This window comes from Tauraco erythrolophus, chromosome 7 (genome assembly GCF_009769465.1).
Source record: "Tauraco erythrolophus isolate bTauEry1 chromosome 7, bTauEry1.pri, whole genome shotgun sequence".
Classification (NCBI taxonomy): Eukaryota; Metazoa; Chordata; class Aves; order Musophagiformes; family Musophagidae; genus Tauraco; species Tauraco erythrolophus.
The window spans coordinates 8661873-8682964 of NC_141471.1; the positions used below are offsets into that span (position 1 = coordinate 8661873).

The following is a 21092-nucleotide window of genomic DNA, read 5'->3' on the forward strand; positions in this document are numbered from 1 at the left end:
ACCATTCTTAAGATTAGAGGAAGTGATACTTGAAAACTCAGCAACTTTTCTGGACCTCTTTTCTCTCCAGGGCTGTATCCCATGGGATTCTTCCAAGCAAGTCCTTTTCTCTTTTGAAAAGGACAAAGTCTGTTCTCCTGAAGCCCAGGGCTTAATGCTTTTTGCCATGATATTTTTTCTCATGATCACAAACTTCACTACCTCATGGTGTGTGCAGCTTACACCTTCTCCTGCAGTTTCTCTATGTTTGAGTGTGAGGCCCAGCAGAGCATCCCCCTTCATCAGCTCCCTGATCACCTGTGTCAGGACGTTGTCATCAATGCTCTTCACAGACATCCTAGGTTGCTTGCGCCCAAGTTGCTGTCCCTTCAGCAGATAATGGTTAAGGTCCTCCATGAGGGACAGGAATTTGAATGTGAGATTTCTTCCAGCTGTATGAAGGCGGCCTTATCTCCTTCTTCCTGACTGTTCAGTTGGTAGCAGAAGCTCACCACACCACTACCCACATTGGTCTGCCTGCTAATCCTGACCTGTAAGCTCTCCTCTGGCTCTCCATGCATCACTGAGATTCAGGCATGTCTGCTGCTCTCCCACATAAACGGAAACTCCCCCTCCTCAGCATCCTGGCCTGTCCTTCCTAAAGAGCCTATATCCATCCATCACAGCCCTACAGTCGTATGAGCTGTCCCACCACATCTCCATGGTCCTATTGAGATTGTAGCTCTACAACTGCAAACCTTAATGCCTCCCATTTCTTCCCCACACTGCATGTCTTAGTGTACAGGCACTGAGAGGCACCCAGCTGTGATGGTTTCCCGGGAAAAGTATGAAAGCCTTCTCCATGGAGTTGTGCACTCAGCTTCTCCTTCTTTCTGTGCATTGTTTGAGGCGAACCCCCTTCAGCCCTGTTCACCAGAGTGTCTTGTCCGTATCTCCTTTTTCTTGCCAGCCTAGTCTACCTCTTCCTTGCCTGACTGTGGGCCGTCATCTCCCTCCGCCATTGTTCTGGGTTTAAAGCTCTCCTCTTCAGGCAGGACAGAGCTCCCAGTCCCAGAAGTGGAGCACTGAACCTGGTCTGCAGCTGCAGATCTGTCAGCAGTGCAGCACCCTTCCCCATGGTGCCTGAAGTCACCAGCTTCCAGCCTTCACCTTCACAGGAGTGTCCACTTACCAGCTGAATCAGCTCAAACTCTGCCTGCCCCTCCTTTCATGCAGGGTCTCAGAGAAGGTCCTTCAAAATCCTTTTTGACGCCTCTGATGTTGCAGAGGCTTCTGACCTTCTCCCACTGCTCCTTTGCTTACTCCATCCATCCCCACCTCCTGCAGACAAGGTGATCATTTAAGTCACCTCCAGATCTGGGGAGCCACATCCTCTCTCAGCAGCTCTTAAATGGGGTCTAGACACTGTTCATAGAAATAGTAAATATTTCTTTATTTGAAGACATGAAGGAATGCTTTTCTGTTCTTTCTGACTCTTAGTCGCTTTGTCGATCATATGCAATGAAAGCAAAATTAAGTTCTTAATGTTTATTTTACAAGGGATATTAGCAATTTCCAAGATATACGGCTGAAATCAGGAAATCTGCACAGTTTACAAGTGGCGACTCTTCTATGCTTCCTTTCCTAGATACATGATCAAAGCCACTGAAGGCAGCAGATTTTTTGTTTGTCTTTTACAGTAACTCTGAGGGTTTTCCTTTCCAGAATCAGTTGCGTTTCGTTCCATTGCATTGATCTCCACGCAGTTAATCTCTTACGCTGCTGATACCGGATGCACGCACACCTTCAGTCATGAGTGCTGGTTCTGATGTGCCTGTGGATCGGCACAATTCTTACGTGCATCAATCTGTACTACTGTATCCTCTGGTTTTAGTGGTCCCCTGGGGTGGTTTCAGCTTCTCTGGCCTGAAAGCGTTCCTGAAGGATTGCTTTAAAACTGGTGTAGTCCTCTTTGTTCTAAACGCCACCTTTGCCCGTCTCTGGGCAGGGCAAAGTTGAATTAAAGTAAGCTTTATCTATCTGTTACACACTTTCAGAAGCTGCTATGTCTTCTAAATCCTTTGCTTGGTAAGGAGTTAGCTTCTTACTTTGAATTAAAGCAAAGATAAACCCTGGCATGAAAAACTGAAACTGTAGCCTTTTCTGTCCTTAATTTATCAAGATGTGATTCCCTGCAATGTGTCAATCATGTGGAAGAGCTTCATTGGTTCATCACTGGTTTTAATAATGACATTTTGGTTTCGTAAAGAAAAAAAGTTGATTTAAAAATTCTTCATCTCACTCTTCCATCATAATTGTTATCTGCCTCTTTCCTAAACTGTGGACACGAACCGTTTGATGGAGAGAATGAAAATATTTTGAAGTTTTTTGTCTTCTTTTTTCCCATCTGTTATCAAGCTATATTTAAATGGCAACAAGAAAAGCCTAATTAAAATACTACCTCTTGTTATGTAAGTTTGCTGATGAGGAGCAGTTTATGGTTTTATTACCCTTTTTGAAGAACTGATTAGAGCTGATGTAATCATGTCATATGCATTAAGAGCAACACTCACGACAGAATGCATTAATGGAAGCTATTTGAACATCAAAGTCTGCATTTTATGTGGCTCAAAAGAAGAAATTGGCAGAGTATTCATTAAATAATGCATAGTCAATCAGCAACAAGCTTTAGAACTGATTTTTAATTGATCACACGTTTTCCTGCTGCCATTGATGTAAGAATGATAACTGCAAAATGCCAAGACCTTTCTGATACTTATCTGATTTCCTTGATATCCCAAAGTGAAAACAAAACTATTATATCTACTTCGAGATTCTGCATGGACAAGGATGGGCGTGCTAATTCTGTGTAGTAAGGACAAGTTTTAACTTGGGTGAAACAGCAGGCAATCTTTCTCTCTTAGCAATTTTTCATTTTCACAGTCCTCAGTTTCCAGGTTTCGTATGGCAGTGAAAAAACAAAACTGGCTTGGAATGACTGTCTCCAAAATATTTGGATGAAATTAGAGAGCACTAGAAATGGAGGGGAGAAGGGAGAGGTCTTTCTGTGCATGCATTTCCAGGAAGAGCTTGATCATGCTCAAAACTGTTTGTGTTTGTGATCTGACATTTCCAAACCCTGGGTGCATGCTGTGCCTCTGTTACAGATCTCAACTGGTTACTTAGCATATAAATAAAGAGGTAGTACTTTTCTATTTTCTGGACATATAGAGAAGCTAAATCTGTGTATTTCTCTGAGGCTTTGAGACCAATGTGATGTGTAACACCATATAGATACGTAGATAGTTAATATACAGTTCAGTACAAAAATTTCCTATCATTGACACCCCAAAAAAATAAATAAAAGTTGAAAAATTTTAAGGAAATATACTGAAAAGTTAAAAAAATGTCCTTGATTAAACTGTGGGACTGTTGTGGTGGGTTGGTCTTGGCTGGTTACCAGATGCTCACCAAGCCACTCAAACACTACCCCCCGCAATAAGACTTGGGGAGGAAATACTATGAAAAGCTCGTGGGTTGAGATAAGGACATGGAGATCTCTTACCAATCAGTGTCATGGGCAAAGCGGACTCTACTTGGGGAAATTAATTTAATTTATTAATGGTTAATTGTAACAGACTGGGATAGAGAGAAATGAAACAAAACTAAAACCCCCTTCCCTTCTCCCTACCCCTCCCTTCTTCCCAGGCTCAACTTCATTCCTGATTTCTCTACCTTCTCCCCCTGAGTGGCACAGGGGGATGAGGAATGGAGGTTGTGGTCAGTTCATAACACTTTATCTCTGCCACTCCTTCTCCTCACGTTGTTTCCCTGCTCTAGCATGGGATCCTTCCTACTGGACAGTCCTTCACGAACTTCTCCAACATGGGTCATTCTCATGGGCTGCAGTTCTTCACAATCTTGTCCAGCATGGGTCCCTTCCACAGGGTGGTTTCCTTCAGGAGCAGACTGCTCCAGTTTGAGTCCCCATGGGCCACAGGCCCTGCCAGAAATCCTGCTCTTGCGTGGGCTCCTCTTCACAGGTTGCAGGTCCTGCCAGCAGCCTGCTCCAGCACTGGCTCGCTACAGGCTGCAGCTTCCTTCAACGCTCATGCACCTGCTCCAGCGTGGGGTCCTCCACGGGCTGCAGGTGGATCTCTGTTCCACCATGGACCTCCATGAGCTGCAGGAGCACAGCCTGCCTCACCATGATATTCACCACGGGCTGCAGGGGAATCTCTGCTCTGGTGCCTGGAGAACCTCCTCCCATAACTTCCTTTATGTCTTCATCAGTACTTGCATCTCTCTGCCGAGTCTACTTGGCATCTGTCCAAGGCAGACTAGATCATGCTATCTACAAAAGGCCACAGAAAGTCCTGCACACGATGAGACAGTATTGAATCCTAGCAATGTACATTGACAATGTACAATGGCAGATGTACTGAGCAAGATACATTCAAGAACTACTTTTCTTTATGTTGTGGTTTAGCCCAGCCAGCAACTAAACTCCACACAGCTGCTTGCTCACCCTCCCCCACCCCCAGGGATGCGGAAGAGAATTGAAGGAAAAAAAGGAAAAAGACCCATGGGTTGAGATAAAAATAGGTTACTACTAATAATAATAACATGAAAATATATATGTATAGAATAATAATATATACAAAGAAGTGATGCACAGAGTAATTGCTCACCACTCAGTGACCAAGACCCGTCCAGTCCTGGACTAGCCGAAACAGATAAGTCCCAACACCACAATCCTGGATGAGTGAAACACCAGAAAAGAGAGCTAGAGAGAGAGAGATGGCACTCCGAGAGTCTGAGAGTGAGAGCCCCAGAAGGGCAAAGATCCTTGTTTCCAGTCAGCCCTCATCTATATACTGGGCATGACACTGCATGATATGGAATACTCCATTGGACAATTTGACCCTCGATCCTAAGTCTAAGTTCAAATCATAAGGGGAGTTGTGGACCCTCTGTCCCGGCCATGCTCCCCCACAGCTGTTGTGCTTCTGCACACTGGCAAAACATGGGGAGCTGAAAAGTCCTTGATGTCTCAGTGCCAACTATAACATCAGTGCGCTGTCAACATTCTTCTCAGAACAAATCCTAGACTAAAAGCAAAACACAGCGCTCTTCTAGCTGCTAAAAAGAAGAACTCTGTTCTAGCTGAAACCAGGACACTTTGTTATACAGCAGAAAGGATCTTACAGTAGCTATAAGTCTGCCTTTGCAGAAGGAGGTACGAGTTCAAGCATCATGTTGAAGCTGACCATGACTCTGCCAATAAACAGATCAGTTAGACATGCAATTCATGGCAGAGCAATGCACATTTTGGATCTCTTCTCTCCCAGTCTTCACAAGCTTATAATAATCTACCTAATGTGAAATAATTACAGTAATGGTGATTTTTATGGTTAAGGCATTGGACTAGAGCTCAAGCTGCCCAAGTTCGACTCCTGGTTTTGCCAGTCTTCCTGTATGACATTTAAAGTAGAATTTGCCTGCTTAAACATAGGTTCCTAGAGCACCTCAGCTGAATAGTGTTAAACATATGGGGCCTCTAGATGCTAGTCTGTGAGAGCAGAGGTCTCCCATATGTCTTGTGTCATATCTGCCAGATGTTTTAGATGCATGAAGGGATTTAAAATAGCTCTAGATGCCTATGTTTGAGCAACTGAGTCTTGTCTTTGCTGTTCCTCTTATTTTTTCACACATTGAGTGGGGTCAATAGTACTTCTCTGTCTACTAAAATGATATTCTGTTGGGGTAGGGACTGTCTTTCCTGTGCATTTGTTCAGCATCTGCCACAGTGAAGTCCATGGATAATTACCTTTGCACACATATTTTTGACTGATTCTGCAAGAAAAATATAAACGTTTGTGAGAGATGCACAGAATTACAAAATGAATCTGTTATTTTATTTATTCTGCAGAATATGCCCTGAGGTAAACGGATTTGCCAGCAAAAAAAGCAGTCTTCTACATGGGGAGAAAAAAATAAAAGAAGACTTTAACATTAAAAATAGAAAACAGTGAAGTACATTATGTTGAATGAGGAGAGAGTAGCATGTTGATTTGTAATTAGATTTCCCCACATACTGAATCTTCCATTTTGTGACTTCTTTTTTCACCTCAAGCAAGTTTGGACTGATTTGGAATTTAAAACAGTGTCAAGGCAAGACTTTGTGCCTATCTGTCCATGAAGGCCAGTTCTTGTTGACCAAACTCTCCATGTTAAATCGCCAACCTTGCCATGGTAACTACTCTCTCCTAGTTAAATCCTGTGGGCTGGCCTTGTAGCATGGAAGGCTGCCTTCTAATGTGCAGGAAACATTCACACTTCTACAATGTGCTAATAATTTATAGTAATAAGCATGCAAGCATTATCTTTATGCTTGGAGACGCTAAATTTGAGTCATGTCGCTCATTCAGTTGACAAGTTATACATGTTAGAAACGATGGGGTAAAGAGAACATAAACTTAGAATGCCATGCTATAGTTGGAAAATAAATAGAAGCAGTAAAAATGCAGATTAATGCACAAGAATTTATTTTCTCTTGGTCTGTGAAGAAATAGGAACTTCACTTACCTCTTTGGCTGGAAGGAAGGTGTGTTAAACAGCCATAAAAGGAGGTGTAGTGTTCATCTGCTCAAAATTGTTGGTCACTGTGACTTTTGCAGTGGTATTAAAGAGATTGTTTTTATTAGATTCCTGAAAAAGTCCATAAATTAATCTATTTAAAAGTACCAATATTTTAATTACTGCAGCATAATTACTTCATACCACTCTGGGTCAGTTTGGTAGAGAACATTACTTCACAAGTCATTAAGCAGTTGCAAAAATATTTTAAACAAATTCTCCTTAAATCAATCAGTGCTGTTAAGGCTCCTGTGTGGTTTAAGTGGATTAAATTTATTTTGTTCTTAGTTTAAACATTTACCTTACTGTACTAATTTACCTTACTGGATAAATACTTAATCTTTGACTTCAAGTTCTCCTCCCGTCTCAGGCTTGTGGTTCAACTGGTCTACTATTTTTTCTGCAATATTAGTTGTGTCACACAAGGATGTCAAATGGTTTGAAGTAATCAGTTCTAATATAGGTTGCAAACAGGCAGAGATTTCTTCCCAGCCCACATGACTTAGCGGTGTGTTGACACCTGAGGCTAAAGGGGTTATATCTTATGCTGAATGTTTCAGGTGACATCCTGAGCCAGTTAAAGCCAAGAGCAAAATCCCCATTGATTTTTATTACCCTGGGATTAAGTGAATGCATTTTAAAAAAAACCACAACTTTATCGTAGTTCCCTTGGACGATCTAGTTATCTTTGTTAAGTATTTAATTTTTTAAGCATCTATTACAACATCCAGCAGGAAGAGAATGAAGTTCTCATCTTCTGCTACATCCAGTAGCAAGGAATTCCACGCACCAATTCTGACTTCATTAGGAAAAATATTTTTATCAACTTTTAAAAAGCTTCCTTCTAGATTTCATTGATTTCCCTGTTGTTTTGGAGAAGTGAAAGGGTGAAAACATCCTTTTCCTTTTTTGTTTCCTCTCCATTGTCTTTTAGAGCTTGTCTTCCTTGTTTATTCTGTAGAGCTGGCAATTTCAGTTTTTTCAATCTATGTATGGATGTTTCCATTCTTCTTACTTCTTTCAGAATATCTTCTCTTTCCTCTACATTGATCGTGTCATGATGAAAATGGACATGGTATTCAACATGGGCATATCTTCCTGACATGACACAGGTTTATTTTCGATGCCATTAGTTGTGCTTGGTGTTGGACTTTATGTGCTGTTCATGGTAAAAAGCATATATATTGCAAGAATGTCAGGGGTAAAACCTTGCTCAAATATGCACACCAAAAGAGAAGACACCAGAAATTTTGGGTCTGGTCTTTGTCTCCTGTATAGAAAGTCATAAAACTGAGCTTGACCCCTTCTGTTGTCATTTAACATTAGTCTAGAACTGCCATGTAAAGCCAGCATTAAATAAGGTGAAAGCGATGTCTATACATTTTTTAATTATTTTGCTTTAGAAAAATTTCTTGTCCTCTAATTAGCTGAAAGGATTGTGATCATTTGATAGAAAGCACTGCTTTGATGTCATAAAACCAAAACAGTAAAAAATATTATATAGGTATTTCATAATATCTAATATCTTTCTAACTCAGTTGTGAAGTAATCCAAAGAGGTTTCTTTTTGATGAATAACAGGAGTTCAAAAGCTTTTTCTTAATTTATAAGATACATTACACAGAAATCTTCCTTGTGCTGCTTCAGTTATCTTTTGTCTTGATTATCGTTGACATTTTTAGGGTACAAGACACTGTAGTTAGGAGGATAATTTTAAATTCTCTATGAGGTGCTGCAGTTTGGCTCAGATTTATATGAGAGACAGTTTGAAGTCAGAGCACTATATTATTTTTCCATTGCAGCTACCAGATACCTCATACAGCCTGATTAGTGCAATGAAGCTTTGAAAGACAAAACAGTGAAGACACAAAACAGTACCACGTTTTACAAAGCAAAGGGCAGGAACAGGTTGTCAATCCACTTTTATTTTTTCCTGTAAATTCATTTAGAATTGCAAACAGTATAAAATATTGCAAAGCCTTCATTTGCTGGGAGTATCTGGGCAAGGTGCATCACTTGAATAACTCCACTTGATTGCGTGCCTGTTGCAGAAGAGCCCCCACCCAAGCACCCCCAGCACATTTAGCTCTTGGAAACAGATTTGGATTTGTTTGGGTACAAAGTATCTTATGCTGTTTAGTTTTCCTGATTTTTATGTACATGAAGGCTTCAACAACCCTCCCATATGCAGACTAGCGAACACATACTAATCTTTACTTGGCATCCCTCGTCTGGCTCCTCTGCTTACTAAAAACTGAGATAGGAAAGAGAATGTACTATCTTCTGCAATGTATTTTTTACTTTCGAAAATATTAATAGGATGTAGCTTTTCATAGTTAAAAAGGAATAAAAGCAAGCTACAGTTTCAGTCACAGTTTTTGCTTTTAGGCAAACTCGCTGTAACTGCTGCCAAAATTAAATTAGGATCTATACTTTCTTCTGGAATCTTTCCAGCTCATCTTTAGGTGAAACATATACCGTAATAGGTTGTGAAACAGAAGCTGAAAGAAAATATTTTTCCCAATTCTGTCTTTTCATGAGTGTAACATGAGAAATTGCATTCTAGTATCATGGTGAAGATACCTAACATTTATTGCAATATCGTCAAGTGTATAAAAACTCATCTGTAAATGTCTGCTAAATTATATTAACAATTGGTCCTTCAGTCTAAATGGCTTTCTGATACCCTGTTTAGTACATCTTTGCAGTCTGAATGGAGTCTAAATATATTTTAAAAACAAGAGTGCTACTTTGAGCGGGATGTGGTTCACTTTGGGGTGAGGAGGGGACAGGATCTGTGTCATCGATGATGGCAAAACACAGAGCAAAGAATTTAACGAGATTATAAAGACTGACACCATGGAACAATATTTTTTTTAAATGACTGGGTAAAGTTTTGCTTGCTGATCAGCCCTTAAACACCTAAATAAACAGCCTGATTCCCAAAAGCATTCTTATAGCAGCAGATCTAACAACTCACATGAAATTAGCTTTAAAAAAACCCAGAAAGCTCATTTGGGAGTCTTATGTTAGACTCCTTTCCTGAAAATCTTGAATTGACGTTTTTATGATTGCTAAGAATTTTATATTTATGAATTCTTCTCCAAGATGGAATTCTTTCCCTCAGACAGCACCAGCAGTGTGAGCAGGATTTTGCAGAGGCAGGTGTAGGTACCCGGTGACCATCCTTGGTGTGGACCTGCCTATGCCCTCCCAAGGAACGGTGAGGTCCCATGATGTTTTGATCATGTAATCTTTCAGCAACCTGAATCCATTACATTTTCACAAGAGAGGAGAGGTTTCCAATGAGTGGCTGGGGGTTATGGCAGCTGCATCCGTGCTGGAGGGAGGTGAGACCCCCATGGGTGCCTTTGTCCCACCCACCCTGGTTCCTGTGGGAAAGTGACCTGGGGAGTGGGCAGGGCGGGAGGTCTAGCGCACTCCTTTGGGTGCTTGGAACACGGGCACCTGCTCCCCAGCCAAACCTCCTCATGCTTCGTCGGCCAGCATGCTGCAGTCACACAGACTGCACGTGTTGTCTTCTTGGATCTACATTAAAAACTGGATTCGGATTTATTTAATAGGTTGCCAGCTGTGTCTTAAGGAAGCAGGAGCAGCTGGGAACAAGCGAGAAGCCATTTCCAGTAGCATGTTCAGTCACCACATAGCATCAACATCAGCTCTACAAACTGCTACTATGTCCTGGATCACTTTTTCAAAATCTTGCGCGATGGCATTCTTCATTTCATGTCCTCTAACTGCATCGTTCAGTTTCTGAAATGAAGACAGGAGTGAGAAAAATAAAGCTTGTATCAAAGGACCAAGGCTTCAGTTTGTTGTAAATTAACATCTTTCTATTAGTTGATGGCGTTGAAAGCAAGCTGTGGAAATCCTTCTTTGACAAAAGATACTATAACAATGTGATATGTGATTTTGTATTGCCAATTATTGTAAAAGCAAAATGCAACATTTTATAATGGAGCCACTGCTTAATGCTGTTCTCTTTTTCTTTTTCCCTTCAAATCAGATATTTATCTTTGAGAATAACATCTATTACTGTGCCCATGTGGGGAAACAAGCCATCCGAGTGGTCTCCACAGGAAAGGAAGGTGTTATTTTCAATGGGCTCAGCGACTGGCTGTATGAAGGTAGGACGTGACATTTAGGGCAGTAGTTAGTTTGAGTTAAAGTTACACTCCAGATTTACAGAATTGGCCGGAATTAGACATTCAACATTGCATTTCTGGTGACTGGTGGGCCACAGAGCTGAAAATCTGCTATTCTAACAGTTGTCTGAAGTGCTGGACTCGAAATAATGTGAAATGATGTAAGAATTCTGTTTCCAGGCTGTTTTTCTTTCCCTTAGTCCAAAGGTAATAAATCACCAAGCTGTAATGAACAGAACTGCTTCATTATTTAGTGGCACCTGCAATCACTCATAGACTGTGCCAGTTTTCAAATCAGAGAAAAGGACAGAAATGGGGAAGGAAAGGAATTTTATTTTAAAGGAAGAAGTGAGGAAACAATTTTACTCGATTGGTTGTTTTCCACCAGCACTCAGTGGGCCCTGGAAGCTGCCCAGATCTTGTTACCTAAAAATTTTCTAGAAGGATACAGATCCTCAGCGTAATTGACTTCTTTCCCTTGAAAATGGTCCTGATGGGGCAGAGGGTCATTGCTGGAGCACTGCTTCATTTTGTTCCTTTCAGCTGGCAAATGGCCATTGAGGTGTCTGTGAGCAGCTGCTTGCAAAATCATCTCAGCTGCTCACTAGTTTAGGAAGGGATCCCAGCTATCCCCAGTTCTTTTGGGGGGATGTAATAGGCTTTTAAACAAATACTTTATCAGAACTAAAATTGAAATATATAACAGAACACATGCACTCAACACGCATCCCCCTCTCTGCTGCTGGTTAATGCTGCCAGCAGTTTCTTTTCACAAGGATCCTGGTTTTGCGACCTGGCAGCATCTCTTTTGTGTGACAGTTTTCTTCTAAAGCCACACTTTCTCCTGCAGGTCCTAGCACAGTCCTAAGCTTTCCTTACCTCTACAGAATTAGTGTCCAGATACATCTATTAACTGTGCCCTGATGACTGCTCCCAGTTCCTTGAGGCTTAATGGAATAAAATAGATTGCAAAATGCCATTCACCATTAATTGGCGTAAATATATGAACCGCTCCTTACATTACTTTATATCACAGCTAAGACGGGGCTGATGGACTCAAAAATGAGGGAATGAAAATAAATTTTTTTGTTGGCCACTGCCAGAGAAGCTGGTCCCATAAATTGGTATAAAAATTCATCAAACACGTCAGTGGAAAAATCTGGTAGTGGTTTAGATCAGTTTTGATATTCAAATGCGTGTTTACATTGTACCACAGAATATTTGTGAGTCAATGTCCTCCTTGTGAAGCACTTTGTAACCAGAGGAGTCACTAAGAAGCTACAAAATGCTAATTTTCTTTAATTTTTATTTATTTATTAATTTGTTGCTGAAGTGGAGGGCAGATCTGTTTGACTCTGTGGGTCAAACGAGCATATTATACCCATATTTTGCTGATAAACATCATTTAGTACATAAGGTCCTCTCATAGAGTCTTGCAGGCAGCACCATGCTGACAGGAGTTTGGCAAGGCGGTGAGTTCCAAGCACGCCGGCAAGAGCCCGTGATGACACTTGTGTTTTGCTGACACATATTTTTATTCAATTACGGGATTGCTCAGGTCACTTCTTGGCTGACATTGACTTTCAGATTTGTCCTTTATAATGAATTTCTTGTTAACTTTATGTTAATGTATTGAGGTAAGAAATGAATGAATGTCTGATAATTACAGTCTGGTTATACCAATCCAGGTTCTGTAACCTCTCTGAGCAGCATGTACAGGGTAGGACAGCTGAACCTGCTGTTCACTGGGAGTACACTTTGCAGAAATCAAGATATAGCATCCATTTGGAAATGTCACTTTGTGTCTAAGTACGGCTTATATTGAAATAAAAACTTCTACTTCACAAACAAGGTGTAGAAGGACTCACAGGAAAACCTGGGATATAAATGTTCTCAAGAGATGGAGTGCAGAATCCAAAGTCAAATCCAGAGCTGGACTGTGTGAGCTGAGCTCCTTCTCCTGCACTGCATCACTTCTGCTGTCCTCACGGAGGTGAACCTGGGACTGGAGTCAGGACTGAGGGTTCATGGCAGATACTTGAACAAGCTGTGAGGCCACAGGATCCGATGGGTCTGCAGTGTTCAAATGTCAACTCTCTGAATGCATAGATGGATGGAGCAGGATCCAAGAAGAAATTGAATATTGCGTGATGGTAAATGGGTAAGGACCACTTGGAGATGGACGGCACCTCCTCACCGGAGTCCATGGGAATTCAGGCATCGTTTTCAGTGAAGCTGAAGTTTTACCCGAGCAGCAGCTGGGATGCACTGCTGACACGCTCTTAATGGCACCTTTATTTTTCCAAATTCTCTTTTCTTGGGTACCTCTGCTTTGGTGGGATAAACAGAAAAAACATTTAAAATCCAAACTCACTTGATTGGAATTACTTGATATCTGGGCAAAGATGGAAATTTACCACCTCAAGGCTATTCTTCCCCTTCCCTCATTCCCACTGAGGTTTGTAGACGTGTCTTCCCCACCTCCCTAACAGAGGTGGGTGGGATGCTCAGACCCATGTTTGTTTACACTGCCACCATTTCAGCGAGCTACTGGGATGAGTGCTGAGCATATGTCGGAATCTCATTCCATCTGTGCAGCCATCTCCAGCAGACAGTCTGCAAAGGAGCTGTGAGAAACGCCGAAACGGGATCACAGACAGTCGAGCGCATTCCTCTTCCCTCGCCTGCTCTTTTCACTGCTGAAGCCCACCACCTCCGGCAGCAGCAGCCCAGCCTCCCCGCAGCGCCCGCCGGCTGACTGGGACAGCTCACGACCTGCTTCTTGCCTTCCCTAAATGCATCACACACACATATGCACAAAAAACCCCGAAAGCTTGGTGTTTTCTATTTGAGGAAGACAATTTTTAAGGTTTTTTATTGTGATTGGCAAGAGCACATCGACAAAAGTCCCCCCATCCTCTCCGAGAGCGGTTTGCACAGCGCTATGCAGGTGGCTGTCCCAGCAGTGCCACCCTTTGGGGTAACTCCTGATGCTTCGTGTGAATGGTAGACCCAGAGGGAACACTTTTCTTCGTAATGTGATTGCTTTTGTCACGACAGAATACATGCACTGTACCATTAATCATAGGTTTTCGCTAAGTCCGGAAGCGGAGCAGATCTAGAGTAGATTTGACAGGCTTTTTGCCCTGGAAAAATGCAGAAGTTCATTTCAATTCAAGTTAAGCTCTGCTTTTGTAAATCTGCCAAAGGGGAAAAAAATTTCTTCGAGGTATTTATGCTGATCTGTAGACTTTTGATAATATAGTGAAAAACATTTCAAATCAATCAGAGCTTAATCTACTTAGTGCATTTAGCTGGAAGGTTATAGATTGATACATAGATTACTGCAACATGAAAGCATAGATTAAACATGGGGTTTATTACTAAAATAAGCACTGACAATGTTTTCATAGTCTGACTTAACATTTTCAGAGCTGTGCCTGATAGATGCTTATACTAAAACGGAGTGATATCCTATAAAAGAGAGTTTAAAGTTCTGCAGCTGAAACCAGCTAAGCATTTGGATGCGTAGCACCAGCAAAGAGTGTTTTATATTTCAGTTTGCTGTATGATTGTTGTTGGTTTGTGAATATGTTTTAGCAACAGTGAGGCTAAAAGATAATTTTAAAACAAGTGGTGGTATAGCACAAAGTACTTTCAAAGCAAAAGGAAAAGAGTATTTGTATGTTCTTTATATATATATAGTACTTTTATTAAAGTAATGTATATTTTTAAAAGTAAAGTGCAGGTAAAATTAATTTAATTTAAACACTTTATTAGAGCACTGTTCCACAGAAATGGATTCTGTCATGGTGTAATTAAAGTATCTTCATTTTCTACCAGGCACTTGGAGAGACTGTTCCAATATTGTGAGAAAGGGTGGGAGTGAGGCACTCTGCCAGAGGTCACCTGTGTCATCCTGCTAAGTGACAAAGAGAAGGTTGTGGTCTCCCTGTGTTGCAGTTTGGAAGCTCATTGAGTTTGGGACTGTGTGATGCTGAATCCTGGGGAATGGGGCAGGAGGACCTCCCTGCGTGCTGGCACACTGCTTCCAGACTGGGGACGCCCCAGCAGGATAATTCAGAGTCCTTTTACATGGCTCTGCTGAGCAGGACAGGGAACTTTTCTGGGCTGCAGTGCTATAAAACCATGATGTGATCTCTTTTGAGCAAGTCTGTGTTCACAGATAGAGGTAGACAACTTCTGGACTTACAGTCTGCTGCTAAGTGTGCACTTGGAAATCATGGAGGAGCAGGATGTGACACAGTGGTGTGTGCTCCTGTTGCCGGTGGGAGAGGAAGGAAGAATTTTCATCCATAGATGGGCCTATCCCATCCATAGACTGTGAAACTGGGGGTTTTCCTTGTGTTTTGCTGCATGTGTCCTCAGATGTAAGCATAGTCCCTTAGAAGCTATTTTGCAACTTGGTCTGCAGGACACATTTTTGATCTTTAGGAACTTTGGTTGCAAAAGGGAGAATTGCACGTGAGTTACTCCCTCATCTCATGTCACTGTCAGAGCGATCAGAAGAGTTTGTCCAGTAAGTCTCTAAAGATCATCTCAAAGTGAGCATTCCCCTTCCAGACATAGTCCTGTTACTGTGGCTGCGACGTCTCATCTGGACACCTCCTCATCCTCACGTCAGTGAGAACCACACCTGGCAGCCAAGCACCAGCCCCAGCTCTCGTGGCATTTAAAACTCATAATGCAATATGAGCTATACGTACCCATCATTTAAAACTGATACTCTGCTCTGTTGAGCTTAATGCCTGGCAATGTTGCTGTGCTTGATTTTTGGCTAGGGAGCAAGTGGAGGAGTGAAAAAAGACTCTTTTTTTCAGCGATGATTCGTACGCCTTATTAATCTTCATTCCACCTGCCTCTTACGTTATCACCAACAGATCCTCTTCTGTGACTTCGCAGTGACACCTGGTGGGAGAGGCCAGGATGTCATCGTCATTAAGACAATGAAACTGCAGAATTTTTTGCTGCAAGGTCTAGTAAATTCTCCCCATTTCTCCTCATATATATTTCCCTGAAACTCTCGCTGACCTTATGGGAACTACACAGCCAAAGCTACTGGCTGATTCATGCTAATAGTCGTTCTGTTCCTTTTCTAGACTTTATAAAGAGAGGAAAGAGAATGCAGAAATAAAGAGAAATCTTTTCCATAATTTAATGAGCATCTCACAAAAATCAGAGGGTATATTTAGAACATGTATGGCTGCTCTCAGAGGTGCAGTGCCTGGTAGCAGCTGCCAAATCAAATAGCAGTTATTTGGAGCAGTATCTTTTGTGCTTATTGTATTTCAAGCAAGTGAAGTAGACATATTGCTTAAGTTTAGGAGTATTAATCCTGAGACTCTGGAAATGGTCCTAATATTAGGACCATACTTATCAGCTAGATAAGTCTGCTGAAACGGTGGCTTGCCTAATTTGTCTGTGTGCTCAATTTTTCATTGTGTAATATGAGAATGGTGAACTTCTGCTTGGAAACAGGAACTTTGATGATAGAACTATACCTGAATTTGAAAAGGCACATTCTTAATTAGGCTGAAAGCAAGTGATTCCTAAAATTCCTGTTCAGTATCACCAGAGAAGAAGATCAAATATCCTAATATTTCACAGCGTAGGGCAACCTTTCTCAGTAATTAGTAGCTCCACGACCTGGTGGGGGAGGATGACATAAAGAATTAGACTGAGTCATCGCTGAATTTTTTAAGATACTCCGGATAAATTAATCTCTTGCCAAAAGGATGCTAAAGCCAGTTCTCTAGACCGAAAAAGAGGCCAGCCCTAACGGGACTACGAATTATTCCTTTTTTACAAGATATGTGAAGAATCACTGAGGCAGTGAATACAGATTCTTGTTTGTTTGTTTTTAAGAACTTTCACATTGTCAGTCACAGAAAATATTTCATAGAGGTGGATAAATTGCAGTTCTACACATCTGCTACAGGATTAAGAAGGTGGGGAAGCACTTGGCACTGGGAAATGGCATCAAATCCTGCCACAAATGCACCCCAAGTCTAAAAATCACTGCTTCGTCCTCAAATACATGCTGATGTTATTCAGGGCTTTTGGGGAAGTTGCATGGAATTTGTTCCCTCATTTCTGTGCTTGTCCAAGCAAGGTAGCAAAGCCAGTGTGGTGCTTCAGTGACATTGTCACCATATTAAAATAGAAAACTTTCCTCTCTGTTGCATATCGGACATCATTCATTGTTGCCCATTCAGTACATGCAGCTGTTATGTAGCACTTGAGGCCGTTCAATTCCCAGTTAGTCATTATTTAGCTGCCTATTGAAAATGTGGGTGACTATTTCTTGATGCACCTTTATTTGCATTCTCATTTATATCAAATGTGCATAAAATCCAACCGTTTCAGCTGCAGTCAATACAAGAATGAAGAGCAGCTCTTGACCTCAGCCATGTGTTTGGAGTGGTTATTTCCACTGTAAATAACTCTGTTGCAAGGAAGATCAACTAGATGCAGCATTATTTTGCCTTACTCATGTTAAAGCAGAGGAAAAAAAGAGCCTTAAATGTCACCCAATCATGTAATGAAAGCTTTGGTAAAAGTTCCATCAACTCCTTGCCTTGGTGGAGGTTTCCCCCATCATAGGGAAGCTCGCATTATAGATTGCATCATCGGGAACAGGATTCTGGCCCTTTTCAGTTGGCTAAGGTCAGGGAAAATTAAACCATTTACAATGTACATGGTGAATGCCTGCCTAGAAATCAGCAAGCTCCTGAAAACTTTAAAATGTACTGTTATCTGGACTGGCTTCAAAATCCAGCACTGCACCACGATGAACCTTGCCAGCTCTAGCCCGGTCTTTAACCTTCTCTTTCTGCAGAAGGTTGTTTGGAAGGGGGCTGCCAGCCAAACCCAACACCTGTCATCCTCTAATTTTTGGATCGCCATCATTCAGGCTTCAGGATGGCTTTTGGAAGGAAAACAGAATAGTATTTACTGTGGTCGGTGATCTCCTTGGGGTGGTGGAATGAAGCCAGATGTCCTCCCTGATGTCGCTGGTCTGCCAGCAGCTTCCAGTACTTTTAAGTCAAAGAGGTGTTCAGTGAGTGAAGTTGTTGGTGTTTGCTCTGAAGCTTGCTCCTGCCATTCACAGAGGTCCTGTTTAAAAGGGCATTTCTTCAGGAAGAGCTCTGAACCTTGATGCCTCTCTTGGCATCACACATGGAGGCAGGACCTCAATGCTAGCCCAGCTCAGGCCGATAAGGGAAAACAAAGTTCTCCCTTCTAGAATTAGGTACTGTGCTTCCAGATATAATGCCTGGCTGGTCACAGTCGGAGGGAAGACTTTTAATAAGTCTGAACTGGTTTTATAATATTTTAGGAAGTTTCTTATAGTTCCATGCAGTTTCTTGTAATTCATTCTTTACTGGATGAAACTGTTTCTTTGTTGGATGAAATAATCCAATCATCGTTGGATGATTTCTATATACTTGCAGTAATAATAAAAATTAAAATGTCATACTCTGCTGTTTCCAGTATTTTAATCTTTTAAGATCAGGCAACACTCGTCCGCATTGCAACAAATTGTGAGTGACTTGTTCAGGTCTGCTTGGCTATATGATTAAAGAGATTATTGAAATTTATAGGAAGCTTTTCCTGAAAATAGATTTGCAGTCTATATAGCAAACACAAGAGCACAAATTGTGTTCAGTTGCAGCAGTTTAAATCCAGACTAAGCCTTTTGATCTCTGCAGATTTAGTTGAGATGTGCAACTTCCCACAAAATTTAACCAGCTGCTGTGGTAGAAGTGCCTCTCTTTTCCACTGTTATTTCACTGCCACTGCTTTGTCAGGGATACAGTTCAATTCCCTTATGTGAGAAAAGAGCCGCCCAGTTTGCAACCAAATTAAACCCAATAAGTTAGCTGCTGTTCTGCTTAAGCAAGAGTACATGTATAAAAATGAAAAATTGACAAATAAAATATATAGAACAGTATTGGAGTATGAAAGCAGCACGTGGTAGGTGTCTGAAAACAGATATTGTATCACTGAATCAAATATATTTTTTAAAAAATGGTATATTAAAAGCTGTTTAACAGAGTTACTATGGTTTTCTCCTCGTACATGAGTTCTATTTCTCTGCACCAAATTCATTACAGTAGCCTTGAGTTAAATCCTGTATTGGAGATCTGTGTCCCCATTTTCTGATTAGGATGGTATTTTTAATAACTGATTAGTATACTAGCACTTTAAATATTGCAGAATAGATTTTGACCTATACCATGCTATTCGAAGTCTGGAATAACTCCACGGAAGCTTATAGTGGTGCTCTGGATCTGCACCAGGGTGCTGAATGTGAGGATCTTGCCGTAACATTCATGGTTTATGTCCACTATGAGGGTTGCAAATGAAATATCTTAAACTGACTTTGTTCCCAGAAAAAAGAATGTCAATGTTAGAGAGTATTTGCAAATTCACTCAAATTTGAGAGCTACATTTTTCCTCCATAAAATCGTATCTGTGGTTTGACATGATAAGACACAGAGAATATATTTAAGTCATGAGGTTTGCTGTGGATAAAACAAGAATGCATCATTTCTGTGTTGGTAGAATTGAGCCTGGGGGCTGTGATGCACGTAAGAGTCTTCCAGGCTGCAGAATGTTGTAGAGGATTAAAAGAATTGGGTTAATTTGTACAAAAACTATGTACATTAGTATTGGGGGAAAATACATCTGTGAGGGTATGTTGCCCAGAGATACTATAAGGATTTCTGTCCTGGGGGATTTTAAGAGTGAATTAGACAGATTTTTGTCATAGGTTGTAGAGATAAACATCTATCCTATTTCAGTGCAAGGGGAGGATTAGAAGATTTCTTTGGGCTTCTTCTAGACCTACAATTATATGATTTTATGTATCATTTTGATGACTTTTTCTGATCTCTTTGCAGTTAGACATGTTGGCTCTGAGATTACAAAGTCGCTGTAAGAGCTTTTGGAATATACCTTCAGAAGTTACAGAATACCTATTTTTAGATACAATAGGGTAAATACACATAAACTGCTTGTACAAGATAGGTGTAGGGAATGGAGCTCTCTATTGTGATAAATTTACATTTGCCTCATTATGTCCCTGAGAGAAATCGATGGTTTTCTTCTTGGGGTGTCCATGAACTTTTTCTTGAAAAACGTATTTTAAAGAAAATAAAAACGAGCTTAATATTTTTAAAGTGCGGCAATCAAGAAGTGATTAAAAGGACAGAAAGAACAACCAAGCTGAAAGATAGTCATAGAAATTTTCTGTTAGTCCATAATTCTGACAATTTTACCTGAAAAGTAAATTTCTGTAGTTTTTTTCCTCTTGATGCGTTGGTCCTTCCCTGGTGCAGCTTTGCTTATGGAAATTCAGGGGCCAGTGCAAAAACTACAGGCTGTTTAAATCGCTGTCCTCTTTCTCTTGCTGCTCCTTGGCCTGAATAAAGAGTACCTGCCTTAAGAAATAAAAAAGGCAAAAAGAAAGGTACTCTGTCCAAATTAAAACGAGCGAAAGCTACATGAAAGAAATGAAAATTCTGCTGAGATATGTGATTCTCACTAGAGAGTTGGTCTATCCATTGTTGTATAATAGTAGGAAAATCAAAGAGTATCAGAAATAACGACAGAAGTCAGCTCATAATTTGGGTACGTCAGCTCTCCTAATGAGAAAAAAAAAAAAAGACAAAGAACCAAACTGAAGTGCAGTTAAAAAACTACAATTCCAAATCCCAATGCCAGCTGGAAACAGTCAGAGGTCGGAGTGGGTCTTTGACTGGAAGAGCAGAGGAGGTAATGATGTGTGAAACGCGAAGGGTGACTTACTGCCGAGTGCTGGCTGGGGGCGAGGGGTGCCCCCGCAGAGCTGAAGTCCACTGTTTCCTCCAGCAGAACAGGCGGGAGGTTAAGTCTTTGCATGTGAAAAATGACCTTCGATATTCCTGTCTGTGCTGCATGTGCTTGACGTTGCATGAAGAATGATAACCAACGTGCTCAGGTCTTGGTACTGGGAAAACAAGACTGTTTTTTTGCACCAGTGTTTCGAGCTACCAGCTCTCCGCTGGACCTCACACCTTTAGTACATGAGGGGTGTGGGAGTTACAGTACAAGGTACTTCTCAAACTGAGGCAAAAAACCCAGTGGTGTTTGCAATGTTCATCCCAACCAGGACATGAAGGTGACTCTACCTGGATTTTGCTCTGGATCAGGAGAACTGAAGAACTAGGGCAGATCTTTAAAGTAATCAGATCAACATACTGGTAGTTTCTAATAGACAAAGCATCCATAGATTATATCACCC

General features: G+C 41.2%; 1 protein-coding gene across 1 annotated transcript in view; it reads left to right on the top strand.

Annotated features, from left to right (window-relative positions):
- Positions 1 to 21092, top strand: part of DPP6 (dipeptidyl peptidase like 6) — a 430344-nt gene that overhangs the window by 325200 nt on the left and 84052 nt on the right. Inside the window, exon 8 of the mRNA XM_086614246.1 lies at positions 10645 to 10765. Within this exon, the coding sequence (XP_086470372.1) occupies positions 10645 to 10765 (121 nt within the window). The remainder of the gene's footprint in view (positions 1 to 10644; positions 10766 to 21092) is intronic.